Genomic DNA, 18,068 nt, shown 5'->3' with positions numbered 1-18,068 from the left:
AACACCTACTAAATGAGATAAGTGTTAATTGCTCCCTTATTCACTTTTAGCAATGATTAAAGCTCCGCAGCATCTGGTTCCCAATTAAACAGAAATAAAGAGCGAGCGCTTCCCCATGAGTATTATGCCTCCGGGAACTGATCTTATAAAAGCACCCACATCTTCTTAGTGTTTTGTGTCTTTATTTGGTCTCTGTAGACTTTCCACCATTCCACTCAGAGGACTTATATCTTGCACTTTACCTGTTTTGTTGGCAGGTTTTCAAATAACTACTGTCCTCTAACCAACAGGTGTATGAAATCCTCAAGCGAACAACCTGCACCAAAGCTAAATACAGCATGGGTAAGGATAAAATGAGAGATCTCTGACCGTTTATGGCTAAGGTTACTAAGTTTTGAAATGGGGTCTCCCCATAGGACAGTGGTTCTCAACCTTCCTAATGTCGCGACCCTTGAATACAGCTCCTTATGTTGTGGTGACCCCCAACCATAACATTATTCCTAAGACCATCGGAAATATGTGTTTTCCGATGGTCTTAGGTGACCCCGTAAAAGGGTCATTCGACCCCCAAAGGGGTCCCAACCCACAGGTTGAGAACTGCTGCCATAGGGTGCGCAGAGCAGTGGTTTAGGGCCCAGTTGTGATGATTAATGTGGCCATAAGGTTCCCATACACGGCCCGATTCTAGCTGCCGATATGGGTCCCTTAGACCGCTTCGGCAGCTAATCGGCCCGTGTAGGGGCACTACCGACAGGCCTGCCCGACTGATATCTGGCCTGAAATCGGCCAGATCTCAATCGGGCAGGTTAGAAAATCTAGTCGGATCGGGGACCACATCGGCTCGTTGATGCGGTCCCCGGACTGACTTTGCCTATACCCGTCGTTATAATTCAATTGTTTGGCCCAAGGGCCAAATGATTGAATTAGCCTGGATTCTCCCAATATCGCCCACCCGTGGGTGGGGGATATTGGGAGAAGATCCGCTCGCTTGGCAACATTGCCAAGCGAGCGGATCTGAAGGTGTATGGGCACCTTTTACTCTGAAAAATTCTGGGATAAACATCTCCATGTTGCTTCAGGGGTTTCCGTGATACTGACACTATTTCTTTTAAAAGTGTCCTTTCCTATAGCTGCAGCAGTTTTTACATGTTCACGTGAAATACTCTTCATAAAACAGATTGGCAACCACACAACTTCTCCCATACCTGCATGTAAAAGGCATAGAAGTCTATACACGCACCGTCACTGAGGCATGTCCCACACCCTTTGCTGTTGGTTATACGTTTAAGACACTTCTTTGTTACTACAGATCAAGGAAACATGTTTACTTACAGAGCACTATTCAGCGGTTCCACATCCCCAGTCCACCCACTTATCTTAATAATGTAGGGGCACTGTTCTCATGTTTGTATGACCAGCACGGCACAATCATCCCCTTTTATACCATGTGTTGAGTAAGGGAGTAGGCAAATTAGATGGATTTTCCATTCACAGCATAAAGTTTAGAGAGCCGTCTTAGGAAATATTTAAAGACTGGCTGAAGTATCTTACCAGTGTTTCCTAACTAACTAAGTAGATCGTTGCTTTTAAAAAGTAGATGTGGAAAAAAACTGAAGCACTGCTGAAATGAGTTTTATGAAGCCCGAATGAATTAGGTTTATCCTAGGCAGTTTTTTTTTTGTGCTCCATTAAACATTTAGGGTAATAATACTAGGTTGGGAATGGCCAACTTGCTGCCCTTAACTTGTCAGCCTATGCCTGTTGGCGGGAATGCTGATAGTTGTAGTTTTACATTATTTGGAGGGTCTCCTGTCAGACATCATTGCACTTTAAGCACAAGTGATGCTATTTTGTTTATTAAATGTGTTGCGTATTGAAAGTCACACTGAGAATATCTTGATATCAGGGGTGATGCCCTGGTTGATCTGCTAACTGCCTTATGCCCACTGGATTGACTTTTACAACACCAAGTTGTTTCTAAGGCTGAGGGCACACCAAGGCTGTAACTAGGGGTAGGCAGAAGGGGCAACTGCCTAGGGCGCAATAGTCATGGGGCGCTAGGCACATACCTCTTCTTTTGCCTCCCCCTAGTGCTGGGCCCTTTTTACTGGGTTGCCAGCACCCGGCTAGCTTGGCCCGGCACTGGGGCGCACACAGCATTTGTGCCACTTTTCTCAGCCTAATGGTTTAACTTTTTTTTGCAAGCTATGAGAAGCAGATATGCTCCCTTACGCACTTCAGTAAAACTGCATTTACAAGTACAGCTTCCAGCTCTGGTCGGCTACACAAAGCGGATCCATGCAGGGATCGGGCCCCAAAACACACATTATCAGGACGATCCCCACTTCATGTAGCTGAGCAGAGGCAGAAGCTATACTTATCTATGTAGTTTTACTGAGATGCGTATGGGAGTGGATGAGCTTCTCTCAGCCTGCAAAACAAATGAAGGCTGAGAGCAGTGGAGCAAACGCTTCATGTGTCCTCAGCCAAAGGAGCATATTAATCCTATATTTAGAGGGGTATAATGCACTTGTACATTCTTAATTTTAACATATGTCTCCTTTGAACTGTAGGTCTTTATAATCCCAATTCAGTCCAAATCCTATTGGTGAAAATGTTGATGACAACTTAGATTGCAGTTTGTCCCATAGAGCAACCATTTGTGCATGAAGGGACTCCTTAGCTGTTTTAGTTTTGAAAGAAATCCATAGGCCTCTCTATTGTTATTATACAGCCAGGGCTGATGAACCCTTTCTACTTCAACTTTGTACTTCTTATTTATTTCTATCTATTGCAATATTTGTTACCGAGTTCTTCTCATCAGAAGTTCTTGAGTAATGCCACTAAAGCAGGAGTACCATAACTCCCTGGCCTGGCATTTCGCTGACAGTTGCAGCTTTAAATTAGCATGCATGCCGTAAATTATAGTGCTTTAAATTAACATTTTGCTCTTCCTGTCCTTAAACCCTCTGTGTTTAACAAGGCAACAACTTGAGGGAGAGGGAGGCTCATATAAGTCAAAGATGCCAACAAACTCCAGATAGAAACTTAGCACCCCTGCCAGTCTAATAATACAGGGAATGTTTGCTTTAATGTCTCATATCAAACTGACCTTTGTTATAGGTCTCTGTGGTGCTGATATTTCATGACTAAATTAGTGAAAAAAAGGAAAGTAACTAAAGATAGACTAATTATATGGCTTGTTTGAACAATAGGCTAGTGACGGTAAGGATGTGACAGCCGGAGGTGAAATGATCTGCCTCAGCTATCATTATATGCATTTAGCTTTAATGATAAACCGCTCTCATCCTCTTCTGGGACAGTCACCACATGGGGTGCTGTAGGGTTTATGTGCAGATGCATAGGTCAGCACAGTTTTGCCATTGTCTTTACTTCTTTGGTTGGGTGTAAAAATGAAACCATTTATCTTTTTTTTTTTTTTTTCTTTTTGTAGGAATTACCAGCTTGCTTGCCAATGGTGTGTACAGCGCTGCCTATCCACTGCATGACGTGAGTATGACTCAAGCTTAGTCTGTTCTATGTCTCCTACAGTGTCTTTCTCCCTAATTCAGTCTATAGCTGGTCTGTCATAGAGGCTTTACATAAAGCTGGCTGAGATTTGGCAAATAATATACCTCTTGTGATGGACTTCTCACCCAGTTTCTGGGTCTGTTGTGATACCTGCAGCTTTGAGCTATGGTTTTACCTGAAGTGCATTGTAGGAACATTATATTACGCAATTTTAAAATTCCTGTCACTACAAAGGCACAAAGCACACACACCCATACAATACAGATCAACAGTTAATGCATCGGGCAAGTCACACCCTGTTTCCCGTTTAAATGCTTTCTAGGTTGTTTGCATTATATACAGAAATACATGTTTTTTACACATATATATATTTGCCTAGAGCAGTTATGCGCTGGCGCAGTATGCTATATAAGTAACTTTTTTTCTCTTATCTAGGGTGACTATGAAAGTGAAGCCGAAGCCAATGATAGGAAGGTGAGTGGTTATAACAGTACCCGAGGCAGTATGCAGTTGTTGTTGTTTGCAGTTTCTATCATCTGACATTGTACTGTTGATATTGTGACATGAGTATTTTATTGGTGACGTATCCTAGATGGAGCATGTGCGCCTTGAACATGTTACAGGTCGGTTGCCAATAAATGGGAAGTGATTGATCACATTCAACATTCTATCAAGGAAAGCACTGCACCTTGAATGTGGTGACAGATTGACCCCCTAGTCAGTCGAGTATTTTTGAGCAAATGCTTATAAGTTACCACTAAGCACAGATTATTATAGGAAGTGATGAGAGCAGGAGAGACTGCCACTGATGGCTGCAGCAGTCAAAAAGGGCTTTCTTGCGTCCATGTCTTTCTCTGCTTTCCTCAGAGTTCGGGGAACTGGTCTTTCTGAATTTTGTTTGTAGTTTTATGTTACATTCCACAGCCTTGTGATTTATTGCCAAACAGGGCAGATAAAAGCAAGCCGAGAATCGGTCCCTATGCTTATTGTTGTCCTTACACCTGGGGCTATAGGTTCGGCCTGGATGCAGGCACACGGAGCTGATTTCTGTGCATAACTGCATATGGAGCAGTTTCGTGCCGAAATCGGCTGTGTGTGCCTGCAACCAGGCCGAAGCAATAGCTCCAGGTGCAGGCACAACAATAAGCTTTTTGAAGCATACGGTGGATCTTGGCCTATGTTCGTTCGCAGGCTGAGAATCCGCCCAGTTTGGCAGGAGCCTAAACGTAAAGGAGATAAGAATCATAAGATTATAATCTCCCTTGTTTTGTTTGACATTTTAGCCCTGACAAGCTCTATCGCCATTGTACTAAACACCGAGGTAACCCAGTGACCCAACTATGAATAGCTTAATAATCGATACCCTGTACTGATAGAGTAGCAAACACGTGGCTATAAGAGACCTCTAAAATGTAAAAGTTTGTTGTAATTTTGATTTACAAAGACAGCCTGGGTGGTCATATGTAGCAAAAAAAAAAAAATGTACTAACAGTATGGTATTTCTTAAAACCATATGTACTGTATATACTCGAGTATAAGCCTAGTTTTTCAGCACCCAAAATGTGCTCAAAAAGTCACCCTCGGCTTATACTCGAGTCGGGTGCCATGGGTCCCTCCAGACTAGCACCCTCTCTCCTTTGTGTGCAAATTAGGCCACCTGCAACCAAACCCTCCAGTGCCCTGGCCCGCTCCCAAATTTATCTTCATCTACCATCCTCACCTGTCCCATTCTGCACTAGACATTTCACTTTATATTCTATATAAACTATATATAGTTTTGAAGGCTTTTAACTCTTTGTGTTTTAGCTTGGTTGCTGAGTACTCTTAAGGTATCATTGTTGATAAAACAATTGTTTTTGTTGACCCTCCACTTACAGAGCTAGTTTACAGTTTTTATTTGAAATAAATATTTAAAAACATATACCCCACTGATGCCTCATTTAATGTAATTTTAGTGGTATTTATTTTAATGAAACCTAGCAGTTGCTGCTGCATTTCCCACCCTAAGCTTATACTCGAGTCAATAAGTTTTTCCAGTTTTCTTAGGTAAAATTAGGTACCTCGGCTTATATTCGGATCGGCTTATACTCGAGTATATACGGGTATTTGGAACCTATTCTGGGGAATTCAAAATTGTTAAATATATATATGTATGTGCAAATCAAAGCATCATAAATATGTAAGGCAAGGGTTTCTCACGTTATCCCAGTATAATAGTATAAAATATACCTTGGTACAGTAGTGTAAACAAAAATAGAAAAACACACTTTGTCTTACTGCCACCAAAAGTGACAGGCTATAGTAGCAAAGTCTTGCCATGGAACCACAGTGTCTCTTGAGCTTTTATTCCTAGTGATACTGATAAGCACAGGGAAGTTGTGATGTGTTTGAGTATATCTAGAACACTCGCCAAGTTGTCTGTGTGTGTGGGTAGGAAGGGGGCGATACTTAGCCTCAGTCGGAACACTTACCAGCCAAGTTTCAGACTGTCTCTGGAAGCAACACCTGCACAGAGAATTATTCATTGGAGCGTGTGATTTATTAAATTTTATTTTATTGTTGGCAAGCAGTTGTATACAAACCTAATATCAATAGGTGCAATGACAGGCGTCGCATAGAGTAGGGGAAAGTTTAGTGCCATTGCTCTCTGGAGCAATAGAAACTCGTTTAATGGAGTGGTGAATGTATATGACTGTCATATATATATATATGTATACCAGGAGTCTACGTGCCTCGAAGCATTATACTGACCAATTTGATAGAGGAGGAATAACCAGCTAGGGTTGTTTTCCATACTTGAAAGGAAATGTAATTTAAAGCTGCTTTGCAATTTACATTCATTTCAATGGATTTATAGGGGTAGTTGAGCTTTAAGTTAACTTTTAGTATGTTATTGAACTAAACAGTAACACCAAAAAATTGAAAATATATTACAGAAATTAAACTATAATGTACTGCTGCCCTGCACTGGTAAAACTGGTGTGTTTGCCTCAGAAACACTACTATAGTTTATATAAAAACCCATGGGGGCAGCCATTCAAAAGGAGAAAAGGCACAGGTTACATAGCAGATAACAGATAAGACACCATTGTATTCTACAGAGTTTATCTGCTATGTAACCTGTGCCTTTTTTCCCGCTTGTGATTAAGCAAAAACAGCCTTGATGCACTTTGTTTTCCCAGGAAGTATGTATAGCATTAAACCTGTTTAATGTGTATATATTTACTATATATTTTATGCCCCAGGTATATATTTTTTTCATGAGTTTTAAAGATATTTAAATACTTGTAGTCTCTGAAAACTAACTATATATAATGTGTCTCTTAGCTGCTGTGTGACGAGTGGGCAAGTTACAGCGTTTTTTACAAGTACCAACCAATTGACCTTGTCAGGTAAGAGAATTATAATACTGTTGCTATTCCTGCAATTGGTTTTCATTATTTTTTTTTTTGTCGTATTTGAATTATTAGCCTTTCTCTTCTGCCACTTCCTAGCTTTCAAATGGGGGTCACTGACCCTGGCAGCCAAAAACTATTGCTCTGTAAGGCTACATATTTATTGTTAACTTTTATTCCTTATCTTTCTGCGCAGACTCTTTTACTATTCATATTCCTATCTTTTGCTTTAACCGCTGCCTGGTTACTAGAGTAAAAGAGACCCTAGCTGCTAAAATACCAAACGCAAAGGTGCTAAACAAAAAGCTGAATAACTAGAAATGGATGCGTGACATACCTAGCTTAACTAAAGAAATAAGGGTCGATCCTTTAAAGCAAATTCCAGACTTGGCAATATCTATAGCAGACAGGTATATACAAATGAAGTTCCTTAACCGGGTATACCTTACGCCACACAGGCTTTCCAAGATGTTCCCCGGCTGTCCAGCTGTGCAGAACTTTTGGAGAGAAATCGTTAACTATATCTCTGATGCCCTAAGCCTTCCCCAGATTCTGTCACCAATTGTTTGCCTACTGGGAGTGGCAGAGGACTTAGGTCTTACACACCACTCCAGACTTTGCTACCTCCAGCTTCTCTACTATGCCAAAAAAGCCATTCTTTTACAATGGAAATCCTTGCCTCCACCGAAACCCTACCATTCTGGAGAACTCTAGTCAACAACACCCTTACCAACCAGAAGCTGACCTACCTCGCACAGGGTTGTCCTAAAAAATTTCATGCAATATGGGGCCCCTGGTTGATCTTCCATGAAACCCCAGAAAACTCCATAGACAGCATACCACAACAATGAAGACAAACTGGTTCCAATCTCCCCAGCTCTACACTCTGCCTCTCTTCCCTCTTCCTTACTCTTTCAACCTGCTCCCCCTCTGATTTTTGTTCTTTTTGTACTTTTATGTTAAGTTGAAAAATGCAAAAATAAAAAGCTAGATTATCAATGTCTACAACATATTAAAAGTTAATTTAAAAGTGAACTACCCCTTTAAATACATATCCGTGCCTTACTTGAGGCGTTTGCACCCACAGAACATTAGTTGACCTGTAGATGAAAAGGGACTGTGACTTTGTGAGATCAAATATAAGCTCCTAGAACTGAACGTTTTTTTTCTGTGTCTTTTGTCTCTTGCTTCTCTAGGAAATATTTTGGGGAGAAGATAGGCTTGTACTTTGCCTGGCTGGGAGTTTATACTCAGATGCTTATTCCAGCTTCAATTGTGGGAATAATAGTGTTCCTGTATGGATGTGCCACCGTTGATGAGGATATTCCAAGGTAAAGCCCAGTGACATTCCTTACAAATAGAAGAAGTGGTTCCTCATACAGGGAAACAAACAAAAGCTATGCGGTCACTTAGACTGCCAAGAGTTAACTTTTTCTCATAACCGGCACATACAGTGAGTACTGAGGGGCTGTTCTATTTACAATATGAAAGTATGTATATATGGACACCAGAGGAAATAAAAACTAGATCTGATTGAATGAGTGTGTTGAATATTCCACAACCGTGTACGTATGTAACCAGCTACGGGTATCGGACCCCTTATCCGGAAACCCATTATACAGAAAGTTCTGAATTACGGAAAGGCCGTCTCGCGTAGACTCTGTTTTAATCAAATAATTCACTTTTTTAAAAATGGTTTCCTTTTTCTCTGTAATAATAAAACCGTACCTGTACTTGATCCCAACTAAGATATAATTACCCCTTATTGGGGGCAGAACAGCCCTATTGGGTTTATTTCATGGTTAAATTATTCCCTTTTCTCTGTAATAATAAAACAGTACCTGTACTTGATCCCAACTAAGATATAATTACCCCTTATTGGGGCAGAACAGCCCTATTGGGTTTATTTCATGGTTAAATTATTCCCTTTTCTCTGTAATAATACAACAGTACCTGTACTTGATCCCAACTAAGATATAATTACCCCTTATTGGGGCAGAACAGCCCTATTGGGTTTATTTAATGGTTAAATGATTCCCTTTTCTCTGTAATAATAAAACAGTACCTGTACTTGATCCCAACTAAGATATAATTACCCCTTATTGGGGGCAGAACAGCCCTATTGGGTTTATTTAATGGTTAAATGATTCCCTTTTCTCTGTAATAATAAAACAGTACCTGTACTTGATCCCAACTAAGATATAATTACCCCTTATTGGAGCCAAAACAATCCTATTGAGTTTAATTACTGTTTAAATATTTTTTTAAGATAGGAGATCCGAATTCTAGAAAGGCCCCTTATCCAGATACCCCCAGGTCCCGAGCATTCTATATAACTTGTCCCATACCTGTACTTGGATAAAATGAAATGTTTTTAGTTTGTGAGGAGCAGGCTCGTATAGACGTAGTAAAATATTGTCTGTATATTTCATACGTTTTACACATGCGGTTTTTTGTTTTGTTAGGCCCTCAATGCGACCGTTACTCCGTGCTATGTTCTTTAACTCCTGCTCATGAGGCTGTGCCATATTAAATAACACCTTAACTGTGATAAAACAGCACAAGCATTATTATTTCTTGAACTGCATATTTCTTAAACCCTTTCAAATGACAAGACTGTTCTTAATTGCCCATTGTGCTGTCACAATCAGTTCTGATGTTTGTACAAGTCAGAACTTGTTCTGTGACCCAAACCAAAACAGACATGGTTGGGGACCATATAGAGAATAACAATTACCTATTTTGAAATATTGATATGTATAATCCAGTCTCATAAGATTCTTTTATAGCTTACTAATAAGCATAAAAATCTGATAATTGTGGCTGCGCCTGAAGTCAACGCTTCAGCCTCAGCCAGTTTTGTGTTGAATTCTGCTTAGTGTGGCTGCAACTGGGCCAACGTAATGACCCTGGGTGCAGCCACAACTAGGGATGCACCGAATCCAGGATTCAGTTTGGGATTCAGCCATTTTCAGCAGAATTCGGCCAAATCCATGCTCCTGGCCAAACCGAATCCTTAAGATCACATGACTTTTTGTCACATAAACACGGAAGTAACTTTTAACCCTTCTGTATCCAAATTTACATATGTAGATTGGGTTCTGTATTTGCCCGAATCCTTTATGAAGGATTTGGGGTTCGGCCGAATCCGAAAATAGTGGATTTGTGGTTTCTGATTCTTCAAGCGTAGGGGCAGATTCTTGGCCTGCATTTATCCTCAGGCTGAGAATCCGCCCCGTGTGGCACTAGCCGAAAAACTTGTGTGTTATTTATTGAGCTAAACTGGGCAAACAGGGACAATGAAGCTACTTGTCCTTGAAAGGTAGTTAATTCGGTTACCAGGGTGCATATAATCCCCCTGCATTATGGGAGCCTGAAAAGGAGGGAGGTTTTATACTGGTTATCTAATTATCTACCTTGCAAGGACCAAAAAAAAACCTCATATTTGTTTGTGATTAAAATAACAAACAGCATGTTCAGCAAACCCCATTTCTAAACCAACGTTTTTCTTCCTAGCATGGAGATGTGTGACAATAGATACAACATTACCATGTGCCCCCTGTGCGACAGGACTTGTAACTACTGGAAGATGAGCTCTGCGTGTGGTACAGCCAGGGCCAGCCATCTCTTTGACAACCCAGCTACAGTATTCTTCTCAGTCTTCATGGCTTTATGGGGTAAGAATGGCCAATCAGGATTCCTATCAGAAGTCTCCTGGTCATATAAATGCACACACAATTTCACACAGTGAATTATATTACATATGCTAGATCCAGAACTGGTTAATGAATGGCCTACTCTTGTTTATTCCATTTTTATTGTATTTGTGTTATATCTGTATCTGTACAGTATATTTTTTGGGCGGGAAGTAAAATTGGATTTTCTTTGAAATTGCTCCTGTGCCTTCACACTTGTACTCTTAGGTTGGCCGCACACGGGGAGATTTAAGCTTCTGATTTGAGACCTTTAGGGCAGTGGTACATGAGGAGATTAGTCGCCCCGTGACAAATCTTCATTGTCGCAGGTGACTAATCTCCCCGCAATGCCATCCCACCGGCTAGAATGAAAATCGGCAGTGTGATGGCATACGCATCGCTGCAATGTCCCGCAGTCGCCCGAAGTTGTCTTGAGAGGAAACTTTGAGCGACTGCGGGACATCGCAGCGACGCTTATGCCATCCCACCAGCGATTTACATTCTAGTCAGTGGGATGGCATTGTGGGGAGATTAATTGCCCGCAACAACGAAGATTTGTTGCGGGGCGATTAATCTCCCCGTGTACCACTGCTCTTAGATCAATTTGGCAGCTCATGTGCCTGTGTATGGACCTCCTCGACCGATAACTGGCCATAAATTGGGCAGGTTTGATTTTCCCGTTGGATTGGGCTGATGCAGTCCTTGGTCCCATTGCTCCTGAGAATTGCCTCTGCTAAAACACGTAGAGACAATTATCAATAAATGATCAGCATTGTCTATTTTAGTAGTTGTAACGAGTAGCTTCTACTAGTAGCTCTGTGTGTCTTCACCCTAAAGACCCAGATTTGTGTGTTTGTTGATCCTTTGGTGTGCTACCTAATGAACCGCAGGCATGGTAGTTTAGGGTGAAGACACACAGAACTACTAGTAGCAGCTACTTGTCGTGGCTACTAAAATAGACAATGCTGATCATTTACTGATAATTGTCTCTACGTGTGTTTTAGCAGAGGCAATTCTCAGTATTGTCTGTGGCAGGGGATTTTCTGGAGTTTAGTAGCTGTGAAAAAATAGCTGCTACTAGTTGCTCTGTGTGTCTTCACCCTTAACTTAAATATGGCTTTGTCTGGTTGTGATCAGAAAAAAAACCCTCTTCCTACCATATTTCTTTGCAGTTGGACCTGTTTTCTGGCAGAGTGAAAGGGTATTTAGAAACTGATCACTGCACACAAGCATTTAAATAGTCCAATGTAAAAACTGTAATTATTTATAAGATCTTAGGGAAAGCTTGCAAGCAGCGACAAATTTGAAAGACACGAAACCTGATATGTGGCGTTTTATATATTTATATAATGTCCTGTGCCCTAAACAATCCAATTTGGTTTCACGTTTTTTTTTTTTTTCTTCTCTTCAGGTGCCAGAGCACCTTGTTTGTTTTTAATAATGAGTCTCCCTAGGTGACCGTCAGGGTGGTTACCTTGCACAGTCACTCTGCTGGTTAGAACATGTGCATGAATTTGTTGCAGAGATCTTCTTACAAAAACAAAAATGGTCATTTGGAAAACAATTTACAGTGTAAACTCTCTTGTGTGTTTATATATAGGAAATGTGTTTAAGAGCACGCCTTCCCAGAGACAGTTTTACTGAGCTTCCATGAAAGCGCATTTGTAAAACACTGTTCACATAGAACTGGGGGTATCAATGTTGGGGGACCTATCTGGTGATCCTTATGGTATAAAAAGCCTTTCTGCAGTCAAGTATTCACCGAGCAGAGCAGTGAGACACCCAACATTAAGGGCGAAGACTCACACAGCTACTAGTAGCAGCTTCTTGTCGTGGCCACTAAGATAAACAATGCTGATCATTTACTGATAATTGTCTCTACGTGTGTTTTAACAGAGGCAATTCTCAGTATTATCTATGGTAGGGTACTGTCTGGAGTTTAGTAGCCATAAAAAAGTAGCTGCTACTAGTAGCTCAGTGTGTCTTCACCCTAAGGTGCTCCCAAGTATGCAGCTTTACTAACAACCTTCATTGTCTTGTAAACTAAAGGTGGCCATACACGGGCCATCCAGCTGCCGATATCTCTTGGACCGATTCGGCAGCTTATCAGCCCGTGTAGTGGTACCAACGACGGGCCTGCCTGAAATCGGCCAGATATCAATCCGGCAGGTTAAAAAATTTAGTTGAAATGGAAGCAGATCCCGGAACCAACTGCGCCCATTACCACCGTTTAAATTTGACCAAATTAACCTAAATTCACCCGATATCGCCCACCCGTAGGTGGGGGATATCGGGAGAAGATCTGCTCGCTTTGCGACCTCACCAAGCGAGCGGATCTTAATGTGTATGGCCACCTTAAATCACCCCAGTCCCCATGAGCCTAAATAATCCGTAACATACACATAATATGGTTTGGCCAACATAAACCTACACACGACATGCCATAGCCATCATGAGATAGAAATCATTTTTATTTGTACCTGGACTGCTGGGAAATGTTGCTCTTGTCTGTGCTGGGTTTTCCCTATCCTTAATATATTTGAGTCTCCCGTTTTAATACTGTACAGAGGGAATCCTTCTGGTGCTTCTTTTAAGTGCATGCTATTTATTTACAATATAAAAAAAGGGATTAGGCACATCTGTTAGTATTTGGTTCTCAGAGGATCCCTAGAGATCGCTTAGTCTCAGCGGGTTTGTGACAATGATTGTGTTTGCCATATGGTCAGAAGTTGTTTCCCAGATTTCAACTGCATTTTCTCTGAGAACTTCCTGAGTGAAGTGGTAGAAATATGTTTATCGGCCTCCCAGCGACGGGACCAAAGCTGTGCTTGGGCACCAGCTTGCACACTGTAAAACCCAATAAAGGAAAATGAAAAAATGTACCATCTGGTATCAGGATAACCACATTGCGCCTGTGGCTGCAGTTTTCGTTTACCAAAATTACCCCCCCCCCCGGAAGACTCATTAGAGCAGGCATAGGATCCTTAGGTGAACTTCTCTGTGAGCTTACTGACTCTTATCTCCAGCCTCTAGACTTGAAATTAGTTATTTAAGGACAGTGAACATGTGTTTTAAACCTTAAAGGAGAAGCAAAGAAAGCTTTACCATACCTGAGTAAAGAGCCCTAGAAGCTCCCTCCGTTTGCTTAAGATTGCAGCTGCCATTTTCGTAGCTTCCTGCTGCAGCTGTAGTCGTTGGTAGCTCAGATCACCCATTTCTAAGCGAGGGGGGAGTGCGTTCTTATGAATTCTTATGGGAAGGAGGAGAAGGGAGAGAGGAGAGAACTGAGCAGACTCGTGCCCCAAACCTCATGATCCTTCCTGCGACCATTGGTCCCCAGAAAAGATCTTTTCTTTTCTTTCCTAACATTAAGAGCTGAATCGTTGGATTTTCAGGTAGAAGCAAAATAATTATACCCCTATCTGACAATTCAGCTTTAATGTTTTGCCAATGACAGTATGGAAAATATTTGTTGGGCACCTTCAAATTTTCCATCCTGTCCAAACAATGAGGCAACCAATATCCGAGGCTTTTGCCTTTATCGGTTGCCTCTTCTCCCACCATACACGCACCCACTACTGTACTTTGTTCCATATATCAGTTTGTGTATGGCCACCTTAGGGTGCTGGAATGTTCCTGAGTAAGCCTGTGTTTCCTACAAGACTGATATAAAGAGCTGAACGCCGATAGAGGCTTTTGAAAAAAGAAGCAGGTCCTGTCAGATTAAATCCATGATAGAGGGTTAACTTGTCCCTGTAGGACGGAACCTTCATAAACACGGAAACAGAGCCTATATAACAAAGCATTTATTATGTTAGGATTAGTTACATTTAACATTTTTCTAGTCTTTGTGCGGTGCCATAAAGTTAAATAAATCCTGCTCTGTATAAATACAGAAATGTCACCAGTTTGAGGGATGGAGCTGGGAAGTTGCAGATTTCCTGAGCTGTTTGTTCTGCGGGAGCTTTCCACTGGGATGTGTCGCTTCTTCTCGGGGTGTGATTGGCTCCTTGTCTGTTTCCCCGGCCAGTCACACACAGACTGATTGGATGTGTCGGTGCCGTGAACTGGATCTGTATGTGTGTTATGTTGTACGTTAACTGCAGGGATGTTTAGGTCTCGCCAAAATGTGCGTGCCAAGCTGAATTCCCTTGTGCTGCCTTGCTCACCCTGTCTTTGGAAATGCCACCTACAGGTATTATGTAAATCCCCATGGGGAGAAGATTCTGATGTAATCTAAGCAAACTGTTTTTTTTTTTGTTTTTTTTTACTTTCATCTGTCATTAATATACATATCTGCCACAGGGTATATATACAGTATGTATTAATTATAAGCAGGCCCGGACTGGCAATGTGTGGGTTCTGGCAAATGCCAGAGGGGCTGCTGTAAGGTGCCACAGACAGTCACTATTTATTGGGCTGGGGGGGCTGTTTGTGCCTCTGGGTACTGGGAATGCCAGGGGGGCTGTAAGGTGCCACAGACAGTCACTATTTATTGGGCTGGGGGGGCTGTTTGTGCCTCTGGGTACTGGGAATGCCAGAGGGGCTGCTGTAAGGTGCCACAGACAGTCACTATTTATTGGGCTGGGGGGGCTGTTTGTGCCTCTGGGTACTGGGAATGCCAGGGGGGCTGTAAGGTGCCACAGACAGTCACTATTTATTGGGCTGGGGGGGCTGTTTGTGCCTCTGGGTACTGGGAATGCCAGGGGGGCTGTAAGGTGCCACAGACAGTCACTATTTATTGGACTGGGGGGGCTGTTTGTGCCTCTGGGTACTGGGAATGCCAGGGGGGCTGTAAGGTGCCACAGACAGTCACTATTTATTGGGCTGGGGGGGCTGTTTGTGCCTCTGGGTACTGGGAATGCCAGGGGGGCTGTAAGGTGCCACAGACAGTCACTATTTATTGGGCTGGGGGGGCTGTTTGTGCCTCTGGGTACTGGGAATGCCAGGGGGGCTGTAAGGTGCCACAGACAGTCGCTATTTATTGGGCTGGGGGGGCTGTTTGTGCCTCTGGGTACTGGGAATGCCAGGGGGGCTGTAAGGTGCCACAGACACTCACTATTTATTGGGCTGGGGGGGCTGTTTGTGCCTCTGGGTACTGGGAATGCCAGGGGGGCTGTAAGGTGCCACAGACAGTCACTATTTATTGGGCTGGGGGGGCTGTTTGTGCCTCTGGGTACTGGAAATGCCAGAGGGGCTGTTGTAAGGTGCCACAGACAGTCACTATTTATTGGGCTGAGGGGGGGGCTGTTTGTGCCTCTGGGTACTGGGAATGCCAGGGGGGCTGCTGTAAGGTGCCACAGACAGTCACTATTTATTGGGCTGGGGGGGCTGTTTGTGCCTCTGGGTACTGGGAATGCCAGGGGGGCTGTAAGGTGCCACAGACAGTCACTATTTATTGGGCTGGGGGGGGCTGTTTGTGCCTCTGGGTACTGGGAATGCCAGGGGGGCTGTAAGGTGCCACAGACAGTCACTATTTATTGGGCTGGGGGGGCTGTTTGTGCCTCTGGGTACTGGGAATGCCAGAGGGGCTGTTGTAAGGTGCCACAGACAGTCACTATTTATTGGGCTGGGGGGGGCTGTTTGGACCTCTGTGCAGGGCCATTTTGACTCCCAGTCCAGGCCTGTTTATATGCACCCACTATTTGTCATTTCATGTACTTCAGGATTAACAATAATGCCAATTAAATTAATACATTTCCTTCCACTTACATAAAGTATCCTAAATTTGGTTTGTTGCAAACATAGACCATAATGGTTCCGGTGGCATAGTAAGATCAAAAAGAGAGTATTTGGAGTATGGGTAGTTTTATCATCCAGCAGAAATTCAAACTAAGGCGTGGCACTGAATGTGCAACAGCTTCTACCACCTAACCATATAACACACCCTCTGGCACCATTCAGTTAGTCATAGTCTAGTATGGGATGACATTATTTCATTTATTATGTATCTACAAAGCAATATTAACCTCGGGGGGGGGAACAGGTATAGCTGTGTATGCCAGGTGCTTCAGTCAAATCCATGCCATCTTCAAGTCTGATTTGTAACATCCACAGTCTCATTGTACAGGTATGGGATCCCTTATCCGGAAACCCGATATCCAGAAAGCTCAGAATTACGGAAAGCCTGTCTCTCATAGACCCCATTTTAATCAAATAATTCAGATTTTTAAATTTATTTTCCTTTTTCTCTGTAATAATAAAACTGTGCTTTGTATTTGATCCCAACTAAGATATAATTAATCCTTATTGGATGTAAAATAATCCTATTGGGTTTAATTAATGTTTTATTGATTTCTTAGTAGACTTAAGGTATGGAGATCCAAATTACGGAAAGACCCTTTATCCGGAATACCCTTGGTCCCGAGCATTCTGGATAACAGGTCGTCCTATACCTGTACCGTGAAAAGATCACTCGTTCTTTCTCCCCTTCCCTCAAGCCTTTGTTTACAACTAGGGTCATAACTTGGAGTAGGGAACAGGAACTGTAAGGGGCTGAAACAACAGTCTTGTTATGTTTATGGATAATATGTTATTCCCTAAGTTTAGGCTTTTGCGCCCAGTAACTTTATCATTGCGTACAAACACTTACATTTAAATTTGTAATACAATTTACAAATCCATATAAACCTCACAAAACCAGAACATTGTTGAAGGAATCCTCCTTCCATTTATCTGTATTTAAAATTTCTGAATGAAGTTGTGCACTGAGTCTAATTTGCCCTAATTTTGCAGCTGCCAGCTTCATGGAGCACTGGAAGAGAAGGCAGATGCGCCTCAACTACCGATGGGACCTAACTGGGTTTGAAGAGGAAGAGGTAAGCGTAGTTCATTGGGGAGGGGTTTTCTTTCTCAGAAAAAGTAAAAAAAACAACCTAAGACACGAAGCATAACCATGCAATGGTATTGTAAGCTCTGATGGGCCCTCTTTACTGCTTGTCGCTCAGTATTTGCATGTAGTTTGGATGTTTGACTATGTATGTGCCTTTATTGTACAACACAATAACACTTTATCTCAGCTGTACTGCTTCCATGGCCTGCTGTCTATTAGAAGCCTGCAAAACAAGCCTACATGCAAGCAGATACTGTCAACATTGCAAGAAATATTCAGGCACATATAAAAACGGCTGTATATTTGTTTTGTGTGTTATCCCAGTTTAATGGTTTCAAGCAAATATTTGACTTTAAATTGCCTGTAAATCTGGTGTGTGATTTTAGATGCTAACGAGGAAAAATGTAACATTGCAACTAAAATCCATGTTGCAGATTTTCTTTGATATATAACAGTTTTCTCATCATAACAATTACATAGCAAAGGTACATTAACTTTAAATAGAAGTTTTATGTTTGTACCTGTTTAGCACATAATTATTATTATATTAAAAATGGTTTCCTTTTTTCTCCCCCCTTATTGGGGGCAGAACAGTCCTATTGGGTTTATTTAATG

The 18,068-nt window shown here is 42.1% G+C and overlaps 1 protein-coding gene across 1 annotated transcript in view; it reads left to right on the top strand.

Annotated features, from left to right (window-relative positions):
• The window catches only part of ano1 (anoctamin 1, calcium activated chloride channel), a 128,297-nt gene that overhangs the window by 93,319 nt on the left and 16,910 nt on the right, over nt 1-18,068 (top strand). The window contains 7 exon segments of the mRNA NM_001130327.1: nt 291-342; nt 3,455-3,510; nt 3,967-4,005; nt 6,859-6,923; nt 8,123-8,257; nt 10,443-10,603; nt 17,357-17,439. Coding sequence (NP_001123799.1) covers nt 291-342; nt 3,455-3,510; nt 3,967-4,005; nt 6,859-6,923; nt 8,123-8,257; nt 10,443-10,603; nt 17,357-17,439 — 591 coding nt within the window.

The sequence above is a fragment of the Xenopus tropicalis genome, chromosome 4 (genome assembly GCF_000004195.4).
Source record: "Xenopus tropicalis strain Nigerian chromosome 4, UCB_Xtro_10.0, whole genome shotgun sequence".
Classification (NCBI taxonomy): Eukaryota; Metazoa; Chordata; class Amphibia; order Anura; family Pipidae; genus Xenopus; species Xenopus tropicalis.
This window is presented reverse-complemented; position numbering and strand designations above follow the sequence as displayed.